This window comes from Ursus maritimus, unplaced genomic scaffold, assembly GCF_017311325.1.
Source record: "Ursus maritimus isolate PB19 unplaced genomic scaffold, ASM1731132v1 scaffold_15, whole genome shotgun sequence".
Classification (NCBI taxonomy): domain Eukaryota; kingdom Metazoa; phylum Chordata; class Mammalia; order Carnivora; family Ursidae; genus Ursus; species Ursus maritimus.
Window position 1 is genome coordinate 4249003 of NW_024423897.1, and position 24098 is coordinate 4273100.

Below are 24098 nucleotides of genomic sequence, written 5' to 3' on the forward strand. Positions count from 1 at the left end.
TATTAGTTCCAGGAATGTTGCCAGTATTTATTTATTGAGCACCTTGTGTATGCTCAGTGCTCTTACTGGCTTCAGGGAAGGCCGGGGAGGTGAGAGGCCCTGGGCCCAGAGCAGAGTGTTGATGCCTAGTCTCTGGCTTGCGCGTGCCTCAATTGTCCCGCGGGGACTGCTGGGCTGTGGCTGGGCCGCCCGATCCTACTGCTCGGCCCTGCTGCCTCTGGGCTGTAAAAGTTAATGTCCAAACCCTGTGGGTGGTCCAAGCTTTCTCTTATCTGGGCTGGGACATCCTAGCTCCCTTATCTCTGGGTGAGCAAGCTCCCTTGGTATGTGCGAGCTGACCAGTGGGGCCCAGTGGGGGCTGGAGGAGGAGAGAGAGGCCCTTTCCCCTACCCACCCGGGGCTGCGACTCAGGCTTTTTGTGGCTTCCTCCCTGAGGCATGAGGAAGGGGGGATGGGGTCACTAGGTCTCTTCCGCTGGGGAGACGAGCAGAGCCCAGACTTGGCACCCAGATCGCCCCCAGTTCAGGTCCTGGCTCTGCCACTACTCACTTCATCCGTTCACAGCCTTGAGAGGGGTGGTGGGTCCTCCCTGTCTGGGAAGGGACCGGCTGTGCTCTGGGCTTCTGTGGACTCAGTAGCCCTGTCTGGTATGGATGGTCACGGACTCCTGCAGCCTCCTCGTCTTTCTCTGTACTGGGAACTGGGTTTAATTCCGTTCAGTGTGGACACAATAAAAAATCTCCTACTGGGTTTTCTTTTTTTTTTAAAGATTTTATTTATTTATTCGACAGAGATAGAGACAGCCAGCGAGAGAGGGAACACAAGCAGGGGGAGTGGGAGAGGAAGAAGCAGGCTCATAGCGGAGGAGCCTGATGTGGGGCTCGATCCCAGATCGCCGGGATCACGCCCTGAGCCGAAGGCAGGCGCTTAACCGCTGTGCCACCCAGGCGCCCCTGGATTTTCTTTTTTCTTATTCTGGTTTTAGTTTGTTTGCTTTTATTTAAAAAAAGAAAAGAAAAAACCCCCTTAACCAGGCCTTCATCTGTCTGAGCTTTAGCTTCCCCATATGTAAGAATGGGAATAAAATATCACTAAATGCTAGTAGCAGTTGGTAAGACTTACTAAGCATTGACTTACTGCGAGCCAGGTAATGTTTTCAGGCCCTGGCCTACATTATCCCGTTTCATCCTCACAATCAGCCCCAGGAGGTGTGGGCATTTTGTAGGACACCTACCGCAGGTCGTGAGTGGAAGGTAAGCCACGCAGAGCACGTGGCACAGCGCCTGGCACAGAATAAGCCCTTGAGTCCAATCAAATGTCATGGATGGGGAAACTGAGGCTGACCCCAGGTCACTGACCGGGCAGGCAATTGCCTATGGAAGGTGGAGGGCACAGAGAGAGACCGCGTCGGTAAGACGGCCCCGTACCTGGGTTTTCTCGGTGTGCTACTTACAAGGGCAGAAATCACCCTGTGTTGACGTTTAGCCTGGAAGGTGGATCTGGTAGGAAGGGGGGATTTTTAATTCTGGCTCCATCAGTCTTAAGGAGTATTGAGTTGATTCATTTGCACAGCTCCAGAGAAGTTGACACCCTGCCGGGCGGGCTCATCTCCCAGGTGCGGAGATGGGTTTTCTGAATGAGAACTCCGGGAGCACAAGGACTGTTTTTCACGGCTATGTTCCCAGTGGCTAAAAGAGTAGAGGAACAGGGTAGGTGCCTGATGAATCCATGAATGAGTGAATCAGTGAATGCGTGAGTGACGGGAGAGGTGATGTGACCTGCCAAGATCGTGTCACGAGGCCATGACCCTTACGCTGTTCCACGACTGCTGCTTAATCTAAACTGATGGGGAGGCAAACACAGGTTTCCAGTTTCCTTTGGCCTCTAGCCAGAGAAGAAGCCAGCAGCTGCAGCCTGTCCCCCGTCAGGCACCCTCTGAGCAAGTGTATGGGCTGGCGTCTCCAGGGAAACAGCTCGTGAGTGGTGAGGAGGGAGACCGGTCACGGCGAGGGTACTCCTCTGACCAGAGGGTCTGGAGGGAGCGAGTGCCTCTTTTACCAGAATGTGCTCCCCGTAGCCAAGCTCAGGCAGACCCTTCTTAACACAGGGCAGCTATTGTGAACAGCCTGGCTCACGTGGGCCAGGTTCAAATCCCCGCTCTGCCTGCACCTGCTGTGGGTTCCAGGGTAGGGCGGGAGGGGACTTCCTATCTTACAGGTTGAGTCGAAACCTTATAATTAAGATATTCAGGTGCCAGCAGGGAAGATGTCTGATGTATTGTAGGCCTTCCCCGCTGGTTGGGGAAGAAGTTGAGCCCAGGGAAAGGGATATGAGCTCTTCAGTCAAAGCACCTTATCCAAATCCTGGCCTCATCTCTTAGTAGTTGGGGATGTTGACAAGTTACTCTCTGTGCCTCAGTTTTCTCATCTGGAATAGGGGTGATGAACAACAGCCCATGCATCAAGTCTGACCTGCCCCTTGTGTTTGCAGGTGAAGGTGTGTGGGCATGCAGTGGTGCCTGTTATTTCAGGTTCTTCTGGTGCTTTCTAGCTACAAAAGCAGTCTGCTTGCGACAGAGACCATCTGGCTGCAGACCTGAAAACATTTACTCTCTGGCCCTTTACAGAGAAAGTGTGGTAACCCTTGATCTATAGAATGGGAATAATAACAGTATTTTTCTTGCAGACCCGTGGGTGGGTAAAATGAGCGACTGAATAAAGAGCCATGAAGGGCGTGGGACAGGGCATAATGTAGTTTCCTGAGCTGAAGGGCACTTGGGTTACATTTTTTTAAAGATTTTATTTTATTTTACTTATTTATTTTTTATTTTTAAAAAAGATTTTATTTATCTGACAGAAACAGTGAGAGAGGGAACACAAGCAGGAGGAGTGGAAGAGAGAGAGAAGCAGACTCCCTGCTGAGCAGGGAGCCTGATGTGGGGCTCAAACCCAGGACCCTGGGATCATGACCTGAGCCGAAGGCGGACACTTAACGACTGAGCCCCCCAGGCGCCCCTAAAGATTTTATTTTAGAGAGCGTGCAAGCAGGGAGAGGGGCAGAGAGGGAAAGAGAAAATCCTGAAGCAGACTCTACGCCCAGTGCAGAGCCTGATGCAGGGCTGGATCCCATGACCCTGAGCTGAAACCAAGAGTCGGACGCTTAACTGACAGAGCCACCCAGGTGCCCCGGCACTTGGGCCACATTTTAGGAGCCATGCAGTGTCTTGCTCTGGGAGCCTATCCCCGCACGTGCCCCTCCCTCCCTCCCCCTAGTCCCGCATAACCGCTCCTCCCCGTCTCTATTGGGTTTGCCTGTTCCGGACAGTCCGTATATGTGGAATCACATAATACGTGGCCTTTTGCGATCTGACGTCTTTCACTCAGTATAACGTTCTCAGGGGTCCTGCATATCGTAGGATGTGTCAGTGCTTCATTCCTTTCTGTGACCGAATCGCACTCCATTGTGTAGAGAAGGCCACATTTTGTTTCTCTATTCATTAGTCGATAGACATTTATTTGAGTTGTTTCCACTTTTTGGCTGTTGTGAATAATGCGGCTGTGGACATTTGTGGACACGTTTTGGTGTGGATTTGTGTTTTTTTTTATTATGGTAATACACATAGAGTAAAACATTTGCTATTTCAGTCATTTTTAAGAGTACAATTCAGGGGCATTAGTACATTCCCAGTGTTGTGCAACCATCACCACCACCCATCTCCAGAACTTTTTCATCTTCCTGAGCTGAAACTGGGTACCATTATTTTAATTAGTTAGTTATGTAGTTAATTAATTCATGAATTTGTAGGCTCCACACCCACTGTGGAGCCCAGTGTGGGCTTTGAACTCATCACCCTGAGATCAAGACCTGAGCTGAGTCAGATGCTTAACCAGCTGAGCCACCCAGGCGCTCCAAACTGTGTACCATTAAACACCAACTTCCCACTCTCCTCTCCGCCCCCATCCCCTGGCAGTCACCTTTCTACTTTCTGTTTCTATGAATATGACTACTCAAGGTACCTCACGTAAGAGGGATCGTGCTTGTGGTTTTGTAACTGGCTTATTTCACTTTGAAGTTCACGCTGAAACAGGTGTCAGAATGTCCTTTTTCTTTTTAAGGCTGAATGATATTCCATTGTATGTATGTGTGGTATGTATGTACCATATTTTATTTTTCCATTCATCTGTTGATGGACATTTGGGTTGTTTCCACATTTTAGCTATTGTGAATAATGCTGCTGTGAACATTGGATTACAAAGACCTGTTGAATATCCTCCTTTCATCTTTTGAGTATATATCCAGAAGTGGAATTGCCAGGTCATAAAGCATTTCCATTTTTAATATTTTACATTCTTTTTTTAATTTTTTGAGGCATCGCTGTACTGTCTCCCACAACGGCTACACCATTTCACATTCCCACTAGAAATGCACAGTGGTTCCCATTTCTATACATCTGTGCCAACGCTTGTTCTTTTTAAGGATTTATTTATTTGAGAGAGAGAGAAAGCACAAGTGGGAGGGGCAGAAGGTAAATAAGCAGACTCCCCACTGAGGGTGGAGCCCGATGCAGGGCTCGATCTCACAACCCCAAGATCACTACTCGAGGCCAAAACCAAGAGTCAGATGTTCAACCAACCGCACCACCCAGGCGCCCCCCCTTTTTTTATAGCCATCCTACTAGGTGTGAAGTGACATCTCGTTGGAGTTTTGATTTGCATTTCCCTAGTTAGTGATGTTAAACATCTTTTTATGTGTTTATTGGCTTTTTGTATATTTTTGGAAAAATGTCAATTCGAGTCTTGGCCCAATGTTGTTAGTTTGCTTTTTCGTTATTTAGTTGTAAGTGTTCTTTCTGTATTGTGGATATTAGTCCCTTATCAGATACGTGATTTACACATAGTTTCTCCCATTCTGTGGGTTGCCTTTTCACTCTATTGATAGCGTCCTTTGATGTACAAAAGTTTTAATTTTGGATGAAGTCCAATATGTTTATTTTTTTCTTTTGTTGCCAGTGCTTTCAGTATCATATCCAAGAAATCATTGCCAAATGCAGTGTTAGGAAGCTTTTCCCCTGTGTTTTCTTCAAAGAGTTTTATAGTTTCAGCTCTTCTGTTTTGGTCTTTGATCCATTTTGAGTGGATTTTTTATAGACGGTGTAAGGGTCTACCATCTTCATTCTTTTGCATATGGATGTTTAGTTTTCCCAACACCATTTGTTGAAAAGACTAGCCTTTCCCCATTGAATGGTCTTGGCATCCTTGTTGAAAATCATTTATCCACATATGTATGGGTTTATTTCTGGGCTGTCTTTCCGTTGATTGTCAATCTTTCTTCAGTACCAAGGTGTTTTGATTACTGTAGCTTCGTAGTAAGTTCTGAAGTCAGGAAGTGTGAGATTTCTAACTTTCAATTCTTTTTTAAGAACGATCATTTTGGCTGTTAGAGGTCCCTTGATAATTCAATATGAATTTTAGGATGGATTTTTCAATTTTTACAAAGGATGACATTAGGATTTGATAGGGCTTACACTGACTCTGTAGATGGGGTAATATTGACATCTTAACAATATTGAGTCTTCCTGAGTGGCTCAGTTGGTTAAGCGTCTGCCTTCGGCTCAGGTCATGATCCCTTGAGTCCTGCATTGGGCTCCCTGCTCAGTGAGGAGTCTGCTTCTCCCTTTCCCTTTGCCCCTCCCCCTTGCTCGTGCTTTCTCTCTCTCTCTTTTGCTGTCTCTCAAATAAAATCTTTTTAAAAAAATTGAGTCTTCCTGTCTACAAACATAGGATGTCTTTCCATTTACTTGTGCCTCCTTTAACTTCTTGCAGCAATGTTTTATAGTTTTCAGTGTGCAGATATTTTGCCTTCTTGGTTAAGTTTTTTTTTTTTCCCTAAGTATCACTGAGTTATTTTCTTCTTTTTGATGCTATTGTAAATGGAATTGTTTCTGTAATTTCCTTTTTGGATTTTTCATTGTCAGTGTATGGAAACTCAACTGATTTTTATGTGTTGTTTTATATCCTGCAACTTTGCTGAATTTGTTCATTGATTGTAACAATTTTTTGGGTGTTCGTAATCTTTAGGGTTTTCTACATATAGTCATGTCATCTGCAAACAGAGATAATTTTACCCCTCCTTTGCAGTTTGCTTGTTTGCATTTCTTTTTCTTGCCTAATTGCACTGGCTAGGACGTCCAGTACTGTGTTGAATGGAAGTGAAGAAAGTGGGCATCCATGTCTTGTTCCTAATCTTAAAGGCGAAGATTTCAGTATTATACCATTGAGTATGATATTCACAATGTTCACTGTCATATATGGCCTTTGATATGTTGAGGAGGTTTTATTCTTTTTTTTTTTTTTTTTAAGATTTTATTTATTTATTTGAGAGAGGAGGAGAACAAGCTGGGGGGAGAGGGAGAAGCAGACTCCCTGCTGAGCAGGAAGCCCAACTCGGGGCTCGATCCCAGGACCTTGAGATTATGACCTAAGCTGAAAGCAGATGCTTAACAAACTGAGCCACCCAGGTGCCCAGAGGTGGTTATTCTATTCCAAATGTGTTGAGATGTTTTCTCATGAAAGNGTGTTGAGTTTTGCCAAATGTTTTTTCTCTTTTAAAAATTTTAATTTTATTATTATTTTTTATTTATTTTTTATTATTATTATTTTTTAAAGTAGTCTCCATGCCCAGTGTGGAACCTAATGCAGGGCTTGAACTCATGACCTTGAGATCAAGACTTGAGCTGAGGGGCACCTGGGTGGCTCAGTCGTTAAGCATCTGCCTTTGGCTCAGGGCGTGATCCCAGAGTCCTGGGATCGAGCCCCACATCAGGCTCCTCCGCTGGGAGCCGGCTTCTTCCTCTCCCACTCCCCCTGCTTGTGTTCCCTCTCTTGCTGGCTGTTTCTCTCTCTGTGTCAAATAAATAAATAAAACTTAAAAAAAAAAAAAAGACTTGAGCTGAGATCAAGAGTTGGACGCTTAAGCCACCTAGGCACCCTGCCAAATGTCTTTTCTGCATCAGTTGAAATGATCATGTTTTTTTCCTCCTTCATTCCATTAATGCAGTATATTACATTGAGTGATCTTTGTATATTAAACCATCCTTCCAGGAATAAATCCCACTGTGCTATGGTGTATAACCCCTTTAAGATGCTGCTGATTTTGATTTGCTAGTATTTTGTTGAGGATTTTTGCATCAATATTCATCAGGGATATTGATGTGTAGTTTTATTTTCTTGCAGTGTGTTTGTCTGGCTTTGATATGAGGGTCATGCTGGCCTCACAGAATGAGTTAGGTAGTGTCCATTAAGATTTCCTATTTTTTTGTGATTCAGTATTGGTAGGTTTTGTGTTTCTAAGAATTTGTCCAGGTTATCCAGTTAGTTGGTGTACAGTTGTTCATGGTACTCTCTTATAATCTTTTATTTCTGTAAAACCAGTAGTAATGTCCCCACTCATTTCTGATATTAATCATATGAGTCCTCTCTTTTTTTTCTTAGTCAGTCTTGCTAAGGGACATAGGTTTTTAATTATCTTGGATGTATACCTAGGAATGGAATTGCCGGATCGTATGGTAATGCTGTTTAACGTTTTGAGGAACTGCCACACTGTTTTCTAAAGTACATGCGTCATTGTACATTCCCCCCATCATTGTATGAGGCTTCCAGTTTGTCTGTTACCCCAGACCTGGGATGGGGTCCAGTGACCTTTGTTCTGGACTAGTTCTCAGGGTGATTCTGATGCACGCTGAAGTTTGAAGACCACTGGCATAGTGTTTTTAGCTGGTAGCACCTAGAGATTACTAGGAAAATCTTACTTGCCCAATGAGATGGCCTCCTTGTCCTCCTCTTTGTTCTAATTCACCCTCACCATCTCTTGCCAAATGTGAGATCAGATACTTTTGGTAACAAGTAGCAGAAAATCTCAAACTAGCCTAAACAATGGAAGAAATTAATTGGCTTGCATATTTTATTTGAAACGTCCAGGGGAAGTTCAGGTTTGAGGGGGATTTCGAGCACTGCTCAGTTATGCTGTGATTTTCTCTGCCCTCCTCTTTATATCAGCCATGTCTTCAATACTGGTTTCCCTCATGGTTGCAAGATGGCTGCCTGCAACCGTCACAGATTTGTGCTTCGTTTTTTTTTTTAATAATAATTTTTTATTATGTTATGTTAGTCACCATACAGTATATCCTTAGTTTTTGATGTAATGTTCCATGATTCATTATTTGCGTATAACACCCAGTGCACCATGCCATATGTGTTCTCCTTAATACCCATCACCGGCCTATCCCAGTACCCCACCCTCCTTGTGCTTCCTAATCCGCTTCAGAGGGAGCTATCATGGCATCCCACACCAGGAAGCAGAGTTCAGCAGCTTGGCTGTGCTTAGACCAGCCCTCAGGGCAAAAGGCAGAGAATTTCCCTGATTGGGTTAGGCTCCTCTCCCCACTGGGGATGAAGTGAGTCCCACTCAGCTATCCTGACTGTTTCGCAAAAGGGAAGGAAAGAATGCTGTGTATGCAGGGGAAGACAGCCATGACACCCTGGCCTTTTTGCTCTTTGCGCCAAATCCACTGTTCCTCTGCTTTTCCACCCTCTAGAGATACCATCCAGGGGGATCCTCTAAAGCAGAAACCTGTCTGTAACACCGCTTATTAAACCCCCTGGTGCCTTTCTCCAGACACACACAGCGCCTTCAGGGTCGAGTTCATACTTTGAAATGTTCGAGTTCTAGTTCCAGGTGACCTTTGTGACCCGCTCTCTTCCCGTCCATTTGAACCCCTTGGAACATTCCACCATCCCCCCTTCATACTCTTCCCGCTGCTTGGCCTCTGTGTTTGCTGTATTCTGCCTGCAATGTCTTTGTCTTTCTTCTGGCAAGTTTGCCCTTCAAAACTGGCTCTTCTCTGGGAGGCCCTCCAGGATGGCCGCAGGGTTTTAGGTAACACAGTCACGATGTGCCTGTATTGGCCTCTGCCTGTAGTCTTGGGGCAGGGACCTGTCTGATTCATCCTGGGTCCCCAGTCCTCAGGCTTGTTATACACAGAGCTCAGATAGTGTTTGTTGATCAAATATGACTTCTGTGGCCCTGCTGTGCCTAGCAGTTTGGACCCTCGGTTGGGTAGACCCTGGTCGACCCTCAGTTGGGACTTGTTGATGGATTAAACTGATCACAAACCTCACTTCTCCAGGTCCTGAGAAAACCCTGAGCCACAGGTGGCTTGTTGTTCTCGGGGGAGCGTGAAGGATGAGCCTCCGATGGGTTCAAGGGGTTGGTCCGTGGTACTTGCAGCTGTTGGGTTTGGGGATTGGTGAGGGCTTGGAGGCTTTCAGCTTTGCACCCAGGAACCCTTGGTCCTGAGGAGCCTCTTCCCATCCCCGGACACGGTGAGCACAGGCCTGCTGGGGCTTTAAGTGTGGACGGACGTAGATACCCCGGCCCCGTGCAGCTGAATAGATGCATCTCCTGCCTGCGGTTCTTTTAGGCCAGTTCTCCCCATAAAAAAAAAAAAAGTTTATTTCTAATATTTTTATAACTCGTATTTGTTGATTAAAACGTAGAACATAGATACGAGTATCTATGTTCTGTAGTCCTTCCCTGGGTATTGACGGATGTGCTTCCATTCTGTTTTCTAAGCATGCATATTTAGTGACTTCCTAAGGTCGTGAGATGCTTATTTTATTTTTATTTATCATTATTTTATTAACTGAGATTATTTTGTTAACTAAACCCCATGCATTTTTTAAAAAGATTTTATTTATTCAAGAGAGAGAGGGGGCATGCTTGCATAGGAGCACAGGCACACAAACACACACACGCGCACGTGCGTGTGTAAGCGGGGTGGGGGGAGACAGAGGGAGAGGGAGAAGCAGACTCCCCGCTGAGCAGGGATCCCGAAGCAGGGCTCGATCCCAGGACCCCGGGATCACACCCAACCGACTGAGCCACCCAGGCGCCCCAAACCCCATGCATTTTAGTAGAAGTCCCCTGCAGCCCTGCCACTGACAAGCTGAAATGTAGAGCATTGAGATCCGTATAATGGAACCTAGTAAGAGCTATGTTATGAAAGGGTCCTCTTTTTTTGTATCACATCAAGGCCCTAAGATGTGAAATTTTCTCCCATCCAAAAGGATGGGAGGAAAAAAAAGGGGGGGGGTGGAAGAAAACCCAAGCCATATTTTGGTCTACGTGAGAGGGTAGTCAGGCAGTCTTTACACAAAGGTTAATGGGATATCACTCTAACACACGCGTGATTAATACCAAGGAACGCTGTTTCTTCAGACTTGTGGAGGTGGGTCGTCTTTTAAAAACACTTCATTGGGGTCCGTATACAAGTTGTGAAATAGTGTGGATTTAATCTTGGCATAGAGCCAAAAGTTGGTACATTTATTCCCGGGAATAAAACTAAAGCTAAGCTCAGAGCTTCCCAGCAGCCAAAGCAATCAGTCAATCAATCAATTAATCAGTAAATTTTAAAAAATTATAAAAGGGAAGTGCCTGGGGTCACGGAGATCTTGAATCGCAGAAGAGGAAGTGAACCAGATTGACAGGAGGCTCAGGCTTTCCTAGGACTGATCTCTGGAGAGGACAGTCGCAGGGAGCTTGTGTAAGGGTATTGTGTAAGGGACGGTTTCACTGACAGATGCAGGAACTGCCTGGGTTTGGCCACTTCTCGCCAAACTGACTCTTAATGGTAACAGCGGGCGTGTTGATGAACTGTCGTTCTAGGAAGGCCCAGACTGGTGAGAAGCCCGAATAACATGGTCTGAGTGTGGCGCTGGCTGGTGGTTTTGCTTGTGAGAGAGTCAGCAGGAGTGTACTAACTGGTGCGGCTTGGCTCTGGTGCTTAGCATCTCGTCTAACTGCCTTGACATTGGACGTAGAGGTGATTAGTGCCATTGTACAGATGAAATTGAAGGCTCGGGGGGTTCAGTGACTTACTCAAGGTCACATAGCCAATTAAGTGGCACTACCAGGACTTGAATTCAAGTCCATCTTGTCCTTTCCAATGGCCCACTGTTCGAGAAGGGGGAAGTGCCTGAGCCTGCCCTGTGTTCAAGTGTGGGCGGAGCTGGGCCTGTTGCTTTGTAAACACCACCTCATCCAGTCCTTACAGGAACTCTGGGCTGTCCCCAGTATTCTCCCATTTTACAGAGAGGTGGGTCATGACCCAGGGCCACACATATAAGGGCTGGAGAGGAAGAGCAGGGGCTCCTGACCTGGGTTTGGTGGGGGGACTTCAGGCTGTGCGAGAATTCAGGGGAACTGCATGCAAACACTTGTTCCTGTTTGCATTTTTCTGGGTGAGAGGAGAGAGGTATACCTTTCATGGAGTCTCAAAAACCAACGCAAGAACAGAAAAATCCCAGACCTTTGAGCTCAAGGAGGGAGAATTCTCGTAACAGCTCGTACTGACTGAGCCCCAGCTGGGCAAGACCTGGATGACCTGTCATTCCTGTTTGGCTGTATACCGCCCCCATCTTACAGGCTGCTCAGATAGGTGGTTTTGCATAATGACAATTTTGCTTCTTTTCCGCATTGCCTTTCGTGGCTTTTCTAGCAGTTAGTAGGATTTTTTTTTTGACCTTCTGTGGAGCTGAGAGTTATTAAGAGGGAGAATAAGATGCTGTCCTGCAAGAGGTCAGTGCCTGTGTCCGGGTCACCTCTGTTCCCTGATCCCTGGTTGGCTGGTGGTTGGTTAAATGAAGCAGTCAATCAATGAATGAGTGGGAGAAAGAAGTACCTCATCTCACTGTTCTGGGTTGTAGGACATTAATTCATCCCTGATGACTTTTTTTTTTTAAAGATTTTATTTATTTATTTGACAGAGAGACAGCCAGCGAGAGAGGGAACACAAGCAGGGGGAGCGGGAGAGGAAGAAGCAGGCTCCTAGCGGAGGAGCCTGATGTGGGGCTCGATCCCAGGACTCTGGGATCATGCCCTGAGCCGAAGGCAGACACTTAACGACTGAGCCACCGAGGCGCCCCCATCCCTGATGACTTTTATCCAAGGTCACCGTAGTGTTAGAAGTCCTGGGGGAGTGCTGGCCAGGCACGACTGGAGTGATCTAGGAGCCTCAGAGGCCACATCCTTCCTCCCTGGCAGGAGGTGGTGTGCGAGCCGGCCGTGTCTCCGTACGTGGCTCTCTCCGGGGGCGTGGAGCCTCCCCACGGCGTGATGCAGGCCTGTCTGCTGGAGGACCGGCTCTGTCTTGCTCCTCCCAGTATCTAGTACCTCTAGTGTCCCTGGCCCCCTTCTTGACCTGCTGCGGTTTCTCGCATCCAGCCGTGGCCCTCCCCCCGAATATAGCCCAGTGGTGGGGCCCATTTAAGAGCAGTGGTATCAGCAGCCCCATCGTCCAGCTGAGAAAATGCACTCAGTTGAAGTCACTTGCCTAAGGCCATAGCTAGTGAACGGTGGGCCGGGGACCTGGGTCCAGCCCTGTATCCCCGCATCCTTATATTTACATTGCCGGGAAGTCTCTGGAAGGTCTCCCACACGCCGGAGACTCATGGAAACACTGAGGCCACTCCTCCCTCCTCTGGCTGGAGAACAGCTCTGGCGCAGTGGGTTATGGCTGCGGTTTTCTTTCCCATTGCGAGAACGACGGGCCCCACTGCACGGTGTCTGCCTCTGCCAAGCTAAGTTGGAGGGACTTCGCAACAAGCAGCGCCAGGTGCTGGAAGCAGGGAGGAGATTTCAGGAATGTCTGCTACAGTTCGTGAGGCTCTCCCCCTTCTCTACCTACTTGCTTCCATAATTTCAGGAAAAAAACAGCATCTTTGCACATGTGATAGGAGCCCAGGGTGGGCAAGAAAGAGCGAGGATGGAAGAGAGCCAGAGGGGAGGGCCTGGGTTGGCACCAATGGCACTTTGCAGTCTTCTTGCCCTTCTCTGCCCCTGTGCGGGGAGCCCCTTGAGGGCCTGGGTCTGGTGGTTCTCCGGGGCGCGCTACCTACTGGGTGCGTGATGAGTGAATGAATGCATATATGAATGAATGACCTGGGGAGTTAGGAGAACTTTCTAGTGCAGGACCTGCCTCTGAATAATCTGTGGCCTTCGTCAGCCCCATCCCCTTTCTGGGCCTGGGTTTCTACATCTGAGCTGGTCTTCAAGGAGCCGATGTTCTGGTATTCCAAGCCAGTGAGGGCCCTGGCCTCTAGAAGATGGAGAGAGGCAAAAGATGCATGCTGGGATTCCTCGAGGGCTTGGCCGGCTTGTATGTGGGCAGAGGGGTGCTCTGAGCCTGCTGGCTGTGGAGCCTAGGAAGTGGGGCAGCTGGCAGGTGGGGACACAGGAGGAGGGCAGGCCGGAGGAGCAGGAAGGGTGCAGGCTGGTGGCAAAGGCTGTGTATGGCAGCTGTGGGTTTCCATGGCAACTATTTTTCCCCCCCTCCTGAAAAATGCCCAGCAACCCCACTGGCTTTTAGAGCCTCCTGTGAGGGCTGGGGGTCAGATTAGGGTAGTACAGACTGGACAGGCCCCAGGGGCAGGAGGAGAAGAGGCTGGGGAGCTGGGGCATTGGGTGCTGGCTGATCCCGCCAGCACGGGGGCCAGGTTCTGGGCTGTGCACCCCTGCTCATTGTTACTTTGCCTTGTGTTTTCTGCAGATCATGATCGAGTTCTGTCCTGGGGGAGCTGTGGACGCCATCATGCTGGGTGAGTCTTCCTTGATCCGGTGCGGTGGTGCTGGGGTGGGCTCTAGGGCCCTAGGCTGGGCCTGGTGTCCTTCACTCCCCCGTCCCAGCAATGCACGTGGCCTGTGTGAGTACATTTACGCTCTGTCCCCTTTCGGGAGCAGGGGCTGGGTTCTTGGAGAGAATGCAGGCACTCATTAGAAAACCAACACTTCCTGTTCAAAAAGCCATGTGTCCTCGAGCTGGTCACTCACCCCCTCAAGCCTCGGAGGCCATAAGATGGGTGTGATGCCTCCTTTGCCCCACCGCACGGCACCCTTAGGAGGTGAAAATGAAACACCCGAGGGAGGTTCTTTGAAAAGTGGGGATCCCCACCCATTTTGTAACACCTTAATGGGGATGTTATCAGGTTTTGATATCCCAGACAAGCTTGGACAGTAAAAAAAAAAAAAAAAAAAAAAAGAAAGAAATCACTCTTGGGAATATTTTATGAATCGTCACTGTATGCCAGAGACTGTGGTAGGTGCTTCCATGTATGTGATCCGAGTATTTCTGTTTTATTCCTGACCAGATTGACACTTTAGAGGGCTAGGGGGCTGGCCGAGAGCCCCACAGCAGGACTGAGATGGGGGCCTGGGTCTTGCCGGCCTGGTGGCCGAGGGCCTGGGGCCACAGAACATTGAGAGGCAGGCCCAGGATTGTGGCATGGCTCAGGAGAGGGGAGGGTTTCAGTATAACGTAGCACTATTCAGCCACTCTTTTATTGTGAGGAAGGTATTTTCCCCCTGAGTTTATCTCAGGAATCTCGTGAGTTTGTGGCGGCCCTTTCCAGAGCCGTGGAAGTGCTGGCCTTCCTTGCATAGCCGCTTACCGCTGCCAGGGTTCTCAGAGCGGGGAAATGACAGTAGGTGACTGCATGTGAGTGGTTATGAGACGGCCCTTGGGTGTTCCTTCTCTCAGCACAGAATGCCTTTGCAGATTCTCATTGTGCTGGGTAGAATTTAACAAAATAAAAATGGTGGTCTTGTAGGAGTTGAGACTCTCTAGGTTATAAGGCGATCAAAGACTGTTTCAACTGGTTTAGTGAGGAAAAAAAGGTGGGAGATGTGGGGGGGCAGTTTATTTGCACAAATAACTAAAAAGTTCAAGGGCTCTGGCTTCAGGCACAGCTTGATCTAGGAGGGGTTTTTTTTTGTTTATTTTGTTTTTTGTGTTTTTTTGTTTTTTTATGTTCTCATAAGAACTTGGTTTCCTTCTCCAACTCTTGGCCCCACTTTCCTCTGTGTTGGTCCCATTCTCATGCTGGCTTTATTGTTCATGGTGACAAGGTGGCTGTAGGCGCTCCAGCAATCATATCTATATTCCAAACAGCAGGATAGAAGAAGGGAGGGTAGGACAACTCCACAAACACACACCCCATTTCCACTTTTTACAGGAGCCATAACAGAAGCCCCACATGACACTTTTATTTACCTCTCATTGGCCAGATCATAATAGCACATAGCCGGAAGACAGGCTGGGATACATGGTCTTCTCGCTGGGTGGCCATGTGTTCAGATACTAAAAAAGACGGAGAGAATGGGAGCCACCTACCAGCCTCTGCCTCTCCAGGTGTACAGCTTAGCTCTGTGAGGCCTGCGGGAGAATGTCAGAGATGGAAGAGGCGTGTATGCATACCAAGTCCTTGACCTCATTCATAACCAGGGCAGGACCCCGGGCTGTGGCTTAGCCTGCAGGCCGACTCACTCTCTCACTCCCTGGCTCAGTTCTCCTAGGGGATCTGACTGCTCCAGCCCCAGGTGGTTTTCTCTCTGTTGGTGGCTGTAGTTAAAGCAACATTGCCATCAGCATTCTAGAAGTCAAGGTGGGAGAAGAAGGGTGGGATGGGGAGACCTGACAAGGTGAGACCTGGCCCTGGTTGCAGCTGCGTGATGAGGCGTGGACTCTCCCACAGATGCCTGCCCTGCTTAGAAGGACTTTCTGCCCTTACATCTCCCCACCACCCTGCGGAATCACATAGAGTGACGAGCCTGGGCTTGGGGTCCAAGAGACCTGAGGTCTGTTCTGGGTTCCTCTGGGGTAGCTGTGGGGCGCTGGGCTGGTCCCTTTGTGAGATGAGGGGAATATGCACAGCATTTCACTCTATGGTCTCTCTAGTTAGTTAACACCCAGTGTTTGCTCTGATCTGGTTGGCCTTGCCTTGCCAGCTCTTAAACGGTTGGCTCTTAGCCCTCCTGCGGAGGAGAGGGGGTGGGGGGGACTGGCTGAGGTTTCAAACAGACGTCAGACTCTTCTGCAATGTTGCAGATTTTTTTAATATGAAGAAAATATTCATGTATTGTGTAATCAAAAATTAATCTTAAGAATTTATCATACTGTATGATTCCAATTATATGACATTCTGGAGAAGGCAAGACAATGGGGACAGAAATCAAAGTCATGGTAGCTTAGGGGCTGGAGATGGGAGTGAAATGTTGATCACACACAAATTTGGGGGAGTGATGGAAACATTGTATATCTGAATCGTATGGTGGTTACGTGACTATATATGTTTGTCCAAATTTGTAGACTTGTACATCTGAACAAAAATGAACTTTACTGTCGATAAATTACATCACAATAAATTGGGCTTTAAAAAGGTCTATGTACCTTATTGGGTCATTGTGAAGATGAAATGAAAGAATGCGTGCGCGTCCCTAACTCACTCCCAGTACATTGGTAAAGGTCAGCAAATGGTGACCAGGAGACCATCATCATCATCATCGTTACTTTGCTTAGTCTGATTTCATTTATGCAGAGAAATCAGACACGAGCGAGTCACATTATGACATTTAAAAAAAAGTGCTGCAGATAATCTCGCATTATCTCAGGACCAGCATAACAATAATCACCTTTATTGACTGTCCGTTGTGCTGAGGAGTGAACATGCTTTATGGTTGGAGCCCGGCCTACATCGCTTCTCATCATCCCATTTTATGGATTAGATGAAGGCACAGACAGATGGAGCACCTTCGAGAAACCACATAGCTAATAAGGGGCAGCGCCTCGGTTCAGGCTCAGTCTGGGTGGTCCTAAGGCCCCCCTCTGAGGGGGCTCTGAGTCTGTCCATGGGTTGAGGGGACACGGGAGTTAAGGATGAGGCCACAAGGAGCGATAGGGGTGGTAGACGCTAGAGAGGGACCTGTGGTCTGGGGCCAGGCTGCTGGCTCCTCCACCCTGTCTGGTATATTTTCCCCAAGCCTGTGGGATCCTTCCTTGATTTCTGGCCAGGCGCAGCAGGGAGGGCGGGAGGGGGGGTGGAGACAGACGGGGGAGAGCTGCCCTAGTCAGAGGGAGGCCTGGCAGCAGTGCCCTGGCTGGCCAGCCCTGGAGCCTGCAGCCTGGGGACAGTACAGGTGGCTTGGTGGCAACAAGCACTAAGTAATCACGATGGCCGGTGGGTCAGCGAGTGCGGGATGTTGACCTTGAATCTTCTCGTGCCCTCCTTCCCTCTACACCCACTCAGTCCCATGTTCTGTCATTCCCACCTCCCTTAGCCGTCGGGTCGTGAATGCTTCCTCTCCGAAGCCTTGGCTGGGGCATGACGGCCCCGGCCGAGCTCCCTGCCCACTCTTGCTGCCCTATAAGCTCTTCACTCACCCCGCTGGGGAGAATTTCTTAAATGCAAAAATCAGATTGTCTCTGCCTGCTTAGAGCCTCTCCTGGACTGCCCGTGGCCTTTCAAAGAAAGGGTAGCCTTCATAGATGGCCTGCGAGGTTCTGCGTGACCAGGGCCTTCCGACCTCTGACCTCAATTCACTTTCCCCTCATCCTCCTTCAGTCAAAAAGGGTCCTTTGTGCATGCGGTGCCCCCCGCGTGGAAAACTCCTCCTTGTGCTCCCCACCTGCTCAGAGAAGGGCCCCGCCACCTCCAAACGGACACTGGGACGTACCAGTGTGCGTTGTGTCTCCCCGACCGGCTCACAGAGGCTCTTGATGACAGCCTCCCGACCAGCCCCTCACCTTCCAGCTCCACCACCAGCCAGCACATATTTCTTCCACACCAGCCCGTGTCAGCCTCCAGGCCTCTGCTGCTGCCGCTTCCTTGACCTGGAATGCCCTGGAATGACTTGGAATGCCCTGACCCCGCCTTTTTGCCTCTCGAACACCGGTTCTTCCTACAAGACACTTGAATGCCCTTTCTTCTGGGGAGCCTGCTAATTCCCAGGCAGAAGGGCTTGCTGCCCATCCTACCTGCCCCCAGCCCCCATCCACATCCCAGTGTGTTCCGAGCATGGCTCACTGTTTCCACGCCCCTCTCCGTGTCCCTGCACTGAGCGTGGAGCCTGACATGGAGTGAGTGTCACTCACTGTCTGCTTGCAGAATGGATCTTTCCCTCTTGGGAGGGTTTTGTTTATGAACCTGAGCTCTGAAGCGGACTGGCTGGCTTGAATCTAAGATCTGTGAATTTCTTCCTGTGTGACCTTGAGCAAGTGTGTTGACCTCTCTGAGCCTTGGCTTCTCCATCTGTCAATTGAGGTAATAACTGTGCCTGCTTTATAGTGTTACTATGAGGACAAAATAGGTAACATGGGGAGTGCTTAGAAGTGAACTTGGTACATGGTAAGTGCTCAGTGATGTTGGGGGCTTCCGTATTTCTTGTACCTGGCAGAGCCTGACATTCAGCCTGCCTGCAGTGAGTGTGTGCTGAATTGACAGTGGTTCTCCTCTGTTTCCAGAGCTAGACAGAGGCCTCACGGAGCCCCAGATTCAGGTGGTGTGCCGCCAGATGCTGGAAGCCCTCCACTTTCTGCACGGAAAGAAGATCATCCACCGGGATCTGAAAGCCGGCAATGTGCTGATGACCCTCGAGGGAGACATCAGGCTGGGTAAGGGGTGTCTGTGGGTGAAGACGGGAAGGCAGACCCCCCCAGTGCCTGCCTGGGGGTTGTCAGCCTGGCCTCTGTGGGCAGGAGGGAGTGGGTGTGTGGGATCCTCTCCGTGGCCCAGGGTGTCCGTGGTCTCCTTTACCTCCCCTGGGCTGTAGAACGCAGACCGTTCCCATTGGCTCAATCTGACCCACTGGTTCTCAACTGAGGGTGATTTTGTCCCCCAGGGACATCTGGCAATGTCTAGAGCCGTCTTTGGTTGTCACAACTAGGGCAGGGGAGACTCCTGGCATCTGGCGCAGAGAGGTGAGGGACGCTCGATGTCCTGCAGCGCACATGACGGCCGCTCGCCACACAGTGATCCTGCTTGTGGGGCTGGTGTGCGCTGTGGGAGGGGCTGGTCTCTGCCCTTTTGCTCCTGCTTCTAGTCAAGAGAATTTGAGCGAGTGTGACAGATGGAAGGACGAGTCTGCCTCCATTCGCAGATAGAAAATAGTACATCAGGCGTATCTATCAGAACAGACCTTTTTTATTTTCATGTCTCTTCTCTCCTTGAGCTTTTTAAGAAAATTGTGGTAAAACATATACAACATAAAATTTATCCTCTTAGCTTTGAAGCGCACAGTTCGGGGGCATGAAGTACATTCATGTTGTCGGGCAACCATCACCACCATCCGTCTCCGGAAACTTCCCATCATCCCAAACTGAAACACCGTGCCCATTAAACACTAATCCCCACCCCGAGCCCCAGCCCCTGGTATCCTCCCTTCTGCTTTTGGTCTCTGATTTTGACGGCTCTAGGGAACCTCACGTAAGTGCGGTCATTGGCGCTTTGGTGTCTGGTGTATTTCACTCAGCGTCACGTGCTCAGGGTTCCTCTATGTTGAGCAGGTGTCAGAAGTTCTTTGTGTTTTTCACACTTTTTTTTTCTAACCAAAATAACACACACACACACACACACACGCGCGCGCGCGCCTCCTCTGCTCCCACCACCTTCTTTCCTCATGGGTTTCCAGTGACAACACTTCTAACTCTTCTCACGTTTCCTCCTGCATTGATAAATAATATGCTTATCATGCTGTTTCTTAAGTAATGATTTTTATTGTTTGATGAAAAAATAATACATGTTTATTATACAAAATTTACATAGTACAGGAAGGCTTAGAGGGGAAAGCCAGTACGTCCAGTCTCGTTACCTGGCTGTTGGCACTGGTGGTCATCCCAGGGGAGGTCTGCCTCCCTGCCCGGAGAGGGGTGTACAGCTCGGTGTTGGGGAGTGGATACTCTCTTGTTTACCAGTTTGATTGCATTCCACTCTATTTTCTAGTAACTTCTTCCTGGTAGCTAAATCATTCATTCATCTGCACACCTCCCCCTTCCTCACCCCTGTCCTTCCAACATAGGAATGTCAATATTGTCGTTCCTCTAGTGGAACCTTTGTGGCTTTAAGGGACATTTGAATTATTTTCATAAGAAACTGCACGGTGTTGAGTCTGTGTGATGGAGAACTGCAGGGATAGGCATGAGGATTGGAACAGAATGGTACAGTACGATCAAGGACATCTACCACAGGAGGGCAGCTCCCAGCATTCTTGCTTGGAGGGCCCTGAGGCTCAGGTAGGATGGGGACCTGCCTGCTGACCCCAGGGCCACTGGCTCACTTCTTAGGGCTGGCCCACATCACTGCACTCACTTCCACATGTGCTTTGAGCTGATGGGTTAGGGTAGGGCTGGGCCTTACAAAATGTATGCAAGGCTGGTAGGTTCTCAGATTTAGTGCATTTTAGTCCTTTGGAGGGCTCCTAACACGCAGATTGCTGGGTGTGACCCCAGGGCTCTGTCTGGGCTGGGGCCCAAGCATTTAATTTTCTTTTCTTTTGTTTTCTTTTTTCTTCTCTTTTCTCTTTTCTTTTTTTAAAGATTTATTTATTTGAGAGAGAGAAAGAACATGGGTGGGGGGAGAGGCAGAGGGAGAGAATCTTCAAGCAGACTCCCCACTGAGTGTGGAGCCAGATGCGGGGCTCCATCCACAACCCATGAGCTCATGACCTGAGCAGAAACCAAGAGTTGGACACTGAACCAGCTGAGCCCCCCCAGGCACCCCAAAACTTGCATTTCTTCTTTTTTTTTAACCTTTTATTTATTGGGACGCCTGGGTGACTCCGTTGGTTAAGCATCTGCCTTCAGCTCAGGTCATGATCCCAGGGTCCTGCGATCAAGTCCTGCATTGGGCTCCTTGCTCAGCAGGGAGCCTGCCTCTCCCCCTGCGTGTGCTCACTCTCTCTCTGACAAATAAATAAAATCTAAAAAAAAAAACCACCCCTATTTATTTATTTATTTATTTATTTATTTATTTAATTTATTTATTTATTTTAGAGAGCATGAGCCAGGGCCGGGTAGGGGGCACGGGCAGAGGGAGAGGAGAGAGAGAATCTCAAGCAGACTCTGGGCTGAGCATGGAGCTTGATGGCGAGGCCCCATCCCATGACCCTGAGATCATGACCTGAGCCAAAAATCAAGAGCTGGACGCTTAACCAACTGAGCCCCCCAGGTGCCTCAGAATTTGCATTTCTGATAAGCTCCCACCTGCTGCTGCTGATGGGGGACCCCACTTTGATAACCACTACTTTCGACCCTCACCATGCAGAGTGTGGTCGGTGGCAGCACCAGCGTTACGTGGGAGCTTGTTAGAAATGTTCTGTTGCCCAGAGGGTGGGGTTGGTTCTGTCTTGAAACCATCAGTATGAAGAAGTTTCTCGTATCAGGCACGAGCAGGGTCGCATTCCGTTCTGTGTCCCGAAGACCAGAGTCCCTGATACTTGCAGGGTCTGTGTCTCCTGGGGTTCAGTTCACATCCCTGTGGCTTTTCTTCCTTCTCGTTCCTTCTTTGACCTGGGATGGGTTAAGAACATGGGCTCTGTAGTCAGAGTCCTGAGTTCAGATCCCAAGTCTGCCTCTAGGTGTGTGTCCGTGGCAAAGTCACTTAACTATGCTGTTTTCCATTCCTTCACCTGTAAAATGAGAATGGTAATAAAACGTCTGTCAGGGGGTTGGGAGGCCAGTTACAAGAAGGTACGTGTGTAGTCAGCTCTGTAAAGGCCAGCTGCAATTACTGTTGTTTCCTTAAGTGTCTGCTGCGTGCCAGGCCCTGTGCTGGGCGGGGAAGGGAATGAGACCCTCGTCCTTCTCCTGCTCCTGCAGAACTCTCCGGCAGTGGAGAGAGAGGTGGGAGCCTCAGGGCTGGGGAAGGAGCCGGTGCTGGGGTAGGGAGCACATGGACGGGGTGATCTGTTCTTCCACCTGGGCCTGGAGGCTTGGGTTTAGAAGAAGTTTTCGTGGGAGGGTAGTTTGCGCTGAGTTGTGAAAGGTGGATAGATACTTGCCAGGTAAACCAGACTGGGCAGGCCAGTCCAGGAAGAGGTAGCGTAGCGGGCAGGGGCAGGGAGGTGAGGAGCAGCAGGGTATTTTGGGGGGACTGATAATAAAAATAACGCCGATTTATTGGGTTTATGAAGCACCCACTAGATGCCAGCCATTAGAGGAGGCACTTTCTAGATCTCTCATTTAACCAGCACTCCAGTACTCCAGGGGTATTGGGCAGGGGTGTGAGGGGGTAAGGACTATACCAGCACAGATGAGGACACCGAGAAGGGGTAGCAGGGTTGGGACTCCTGTCTTCCTGACTCCACAGCCGCCCGTGGAGTGGCTCATTCCGGGGTAGAGTGTGGGGGGCCAGGGAGGGGCCGGGTTGGGGACTGCCTTCGCCTTTAGGCTCAGGGAGTATGTGGGGGGCAGAGAAGAGAGTCTCTTGTGCTCTGCGGGATTCAAGGGAAACCTGCAGCTCAGCCTTCAAGAACTTATCACTTGGAAGAGGCAGAACACAGCAAACCCGGGGCAGGAGCAGCCAGTCAGAGCAGGGAACCCCTGGCAGGGACAGGGACAGGGATGGAGGGAGGGCCCCAGCAGCCTCGGGCTGAGATGTCCCCGGGGGGTGCTCATTTCCCCCTGCACACCCCCGAAATCTGGGGGCTCTGACATGCTGAGCAGACTGCAGAATCTCAGCAGAGCCTAGCAGCGGGTGGGATGGAAGCAGATGGGTGCACCAGGGTTCCAAATGACCTGGCATATGCAGTTGAGAAAACCAGGAAGCCAATTAAAAAGGAAAAAAGTTCAGGGAGAGCCGAGTGTGAGTATTTACACAATTTCGCTGAGCTCTGGGAGCCGTGGGGTGCAGACCTGCTGAGGCCTGTTGTTCTGTTTTGGAAAATTCCCCTTCCCCCTTGGGTCTGGAATCTGCAGCCTGGCGGAGCAGTGGAGGAGGCCTGGGAGGAAGGGTGTCGGTTTGTCTGCCTCTTCTAGCGTCTTGGGACTGTCTTGGGCCCCTGAGGCCCCCTCCCCGTCGTGTCCTTATATAACTCCGGGATCCGTGAGAATTGCTTAGCAGATCTTTCTCCCAAGTAAGGGGGTCACCTCGTTGGAGACAATGTCTGTGCTTCTCCCTGGAGCGGAAATAGAATGAGAAGCAGCAGGGTGAGCTGAGCAAAGCGTGGGCTCTAGACACAGACAAGCCTGGTTCAAATCCTGGCTCTGCCAATTTGAGCTGGAGAAACGTATTTAACTATCCAAGCCTCAGTTCCTTCATCTGTGCAATGGGTGTAACAATACACCCAGCTCACAGGGCTACTGTGACGGGCAGGGTAAAGTGTACCAAGTACTGTCACAGGGAGTTTCAGTGTTATGCTGTTAGGCACTTTGCTTCTTCCTTGTGTTAAATATTTACTTCTGTCAAGGATAGCAGACTTCCCCGAGATTCATTTGATAGTTGCCAAGTAAAGCACAAGTTCTAGCTCTGAGTGGCTGTGAAGCAATTCTTGACGACTGGTGGGAATCCACTGGTGCCGAGAGAGCAAGGAAGAGTGTCTGCTGCCCTGAGACAGTTGGGCTACGAAGTTGGGGGTGGACTTTGGAGTCTGAAGAACTGTGTTCTTGTCCTGGATCTGCCACTTCTCATTAGATGACCTTGGGCAAGTCACTTAACCCTTTGGGGCTTCAACGTCTCAAACTCAGGGGTGTGGTAATAGTTCCTCTCTCACAGACTTGCTGTGATAGTGAGACAGTGCATGCAAAGGGTCTGTAGGTGCCCAGCACGTCAGAGAGGCGGGCGAATGTTCGGTTTCTTTGTTGGGCCTAGGAATGTCTCAGAGCAGCTGCCATGAGAGAGAACGTTCCCTGTTCTCCAGAGAACTTGTGTTCCTCTCCCCAGCGGTGCTCCTCTGAAAATGGGAGTTGAATATTACCTGAGGGGTTTGTCAGGTTCCGAGCAGAAGTCTAGACTTGCCTAAAAATCAAAATGCCCAGCACAGAGCCTGGTAGATAGTAGGTGCTCAAATCAGTAGTAGCTTCCAGCATTGCCATTACTTTATCATTTTATGATTACTGTAGGATTCCTAATTCCCAAAGGCCTCTCGATCCACAGGAGGCCTGACAAGTGGGCCTGGCAGGAACCAGTTACCTGCCTCTCACACCCACCTTGACCCCCAACCCAGAATTCCTGTGTGTTGTTGCTGGAAGGCTGGTGTCCTGGTTCTTTCACTCTGGC

At 49.4% G+C, this 24098-nt stretch overlaps 1 protein-coding gene across 1 annotated transcript in view; it reads left to right on the forward strand.

Moving 5' to 3' along the window:
* Window positions 1-24098, forward strand: part of STK10 (serine/threonine kinase 10) — a 127335-nt gene that overhangs the window by 39608 nt on the left and 63629 nt on the right. Inside the window, exons 3-4 of the mRNA XM_040630293.1 lie at window positions 13604-13652; window positions 18350-18499. Coding sequence (XP_040486227.1) covers window positions 13604-13652; window positions 18350-18499 — 199 coding nt within the window. The remainder of the gene's footprint in view (window positions 1-13603; window positions 13653-18349; window positions 18500-24098) is intronic.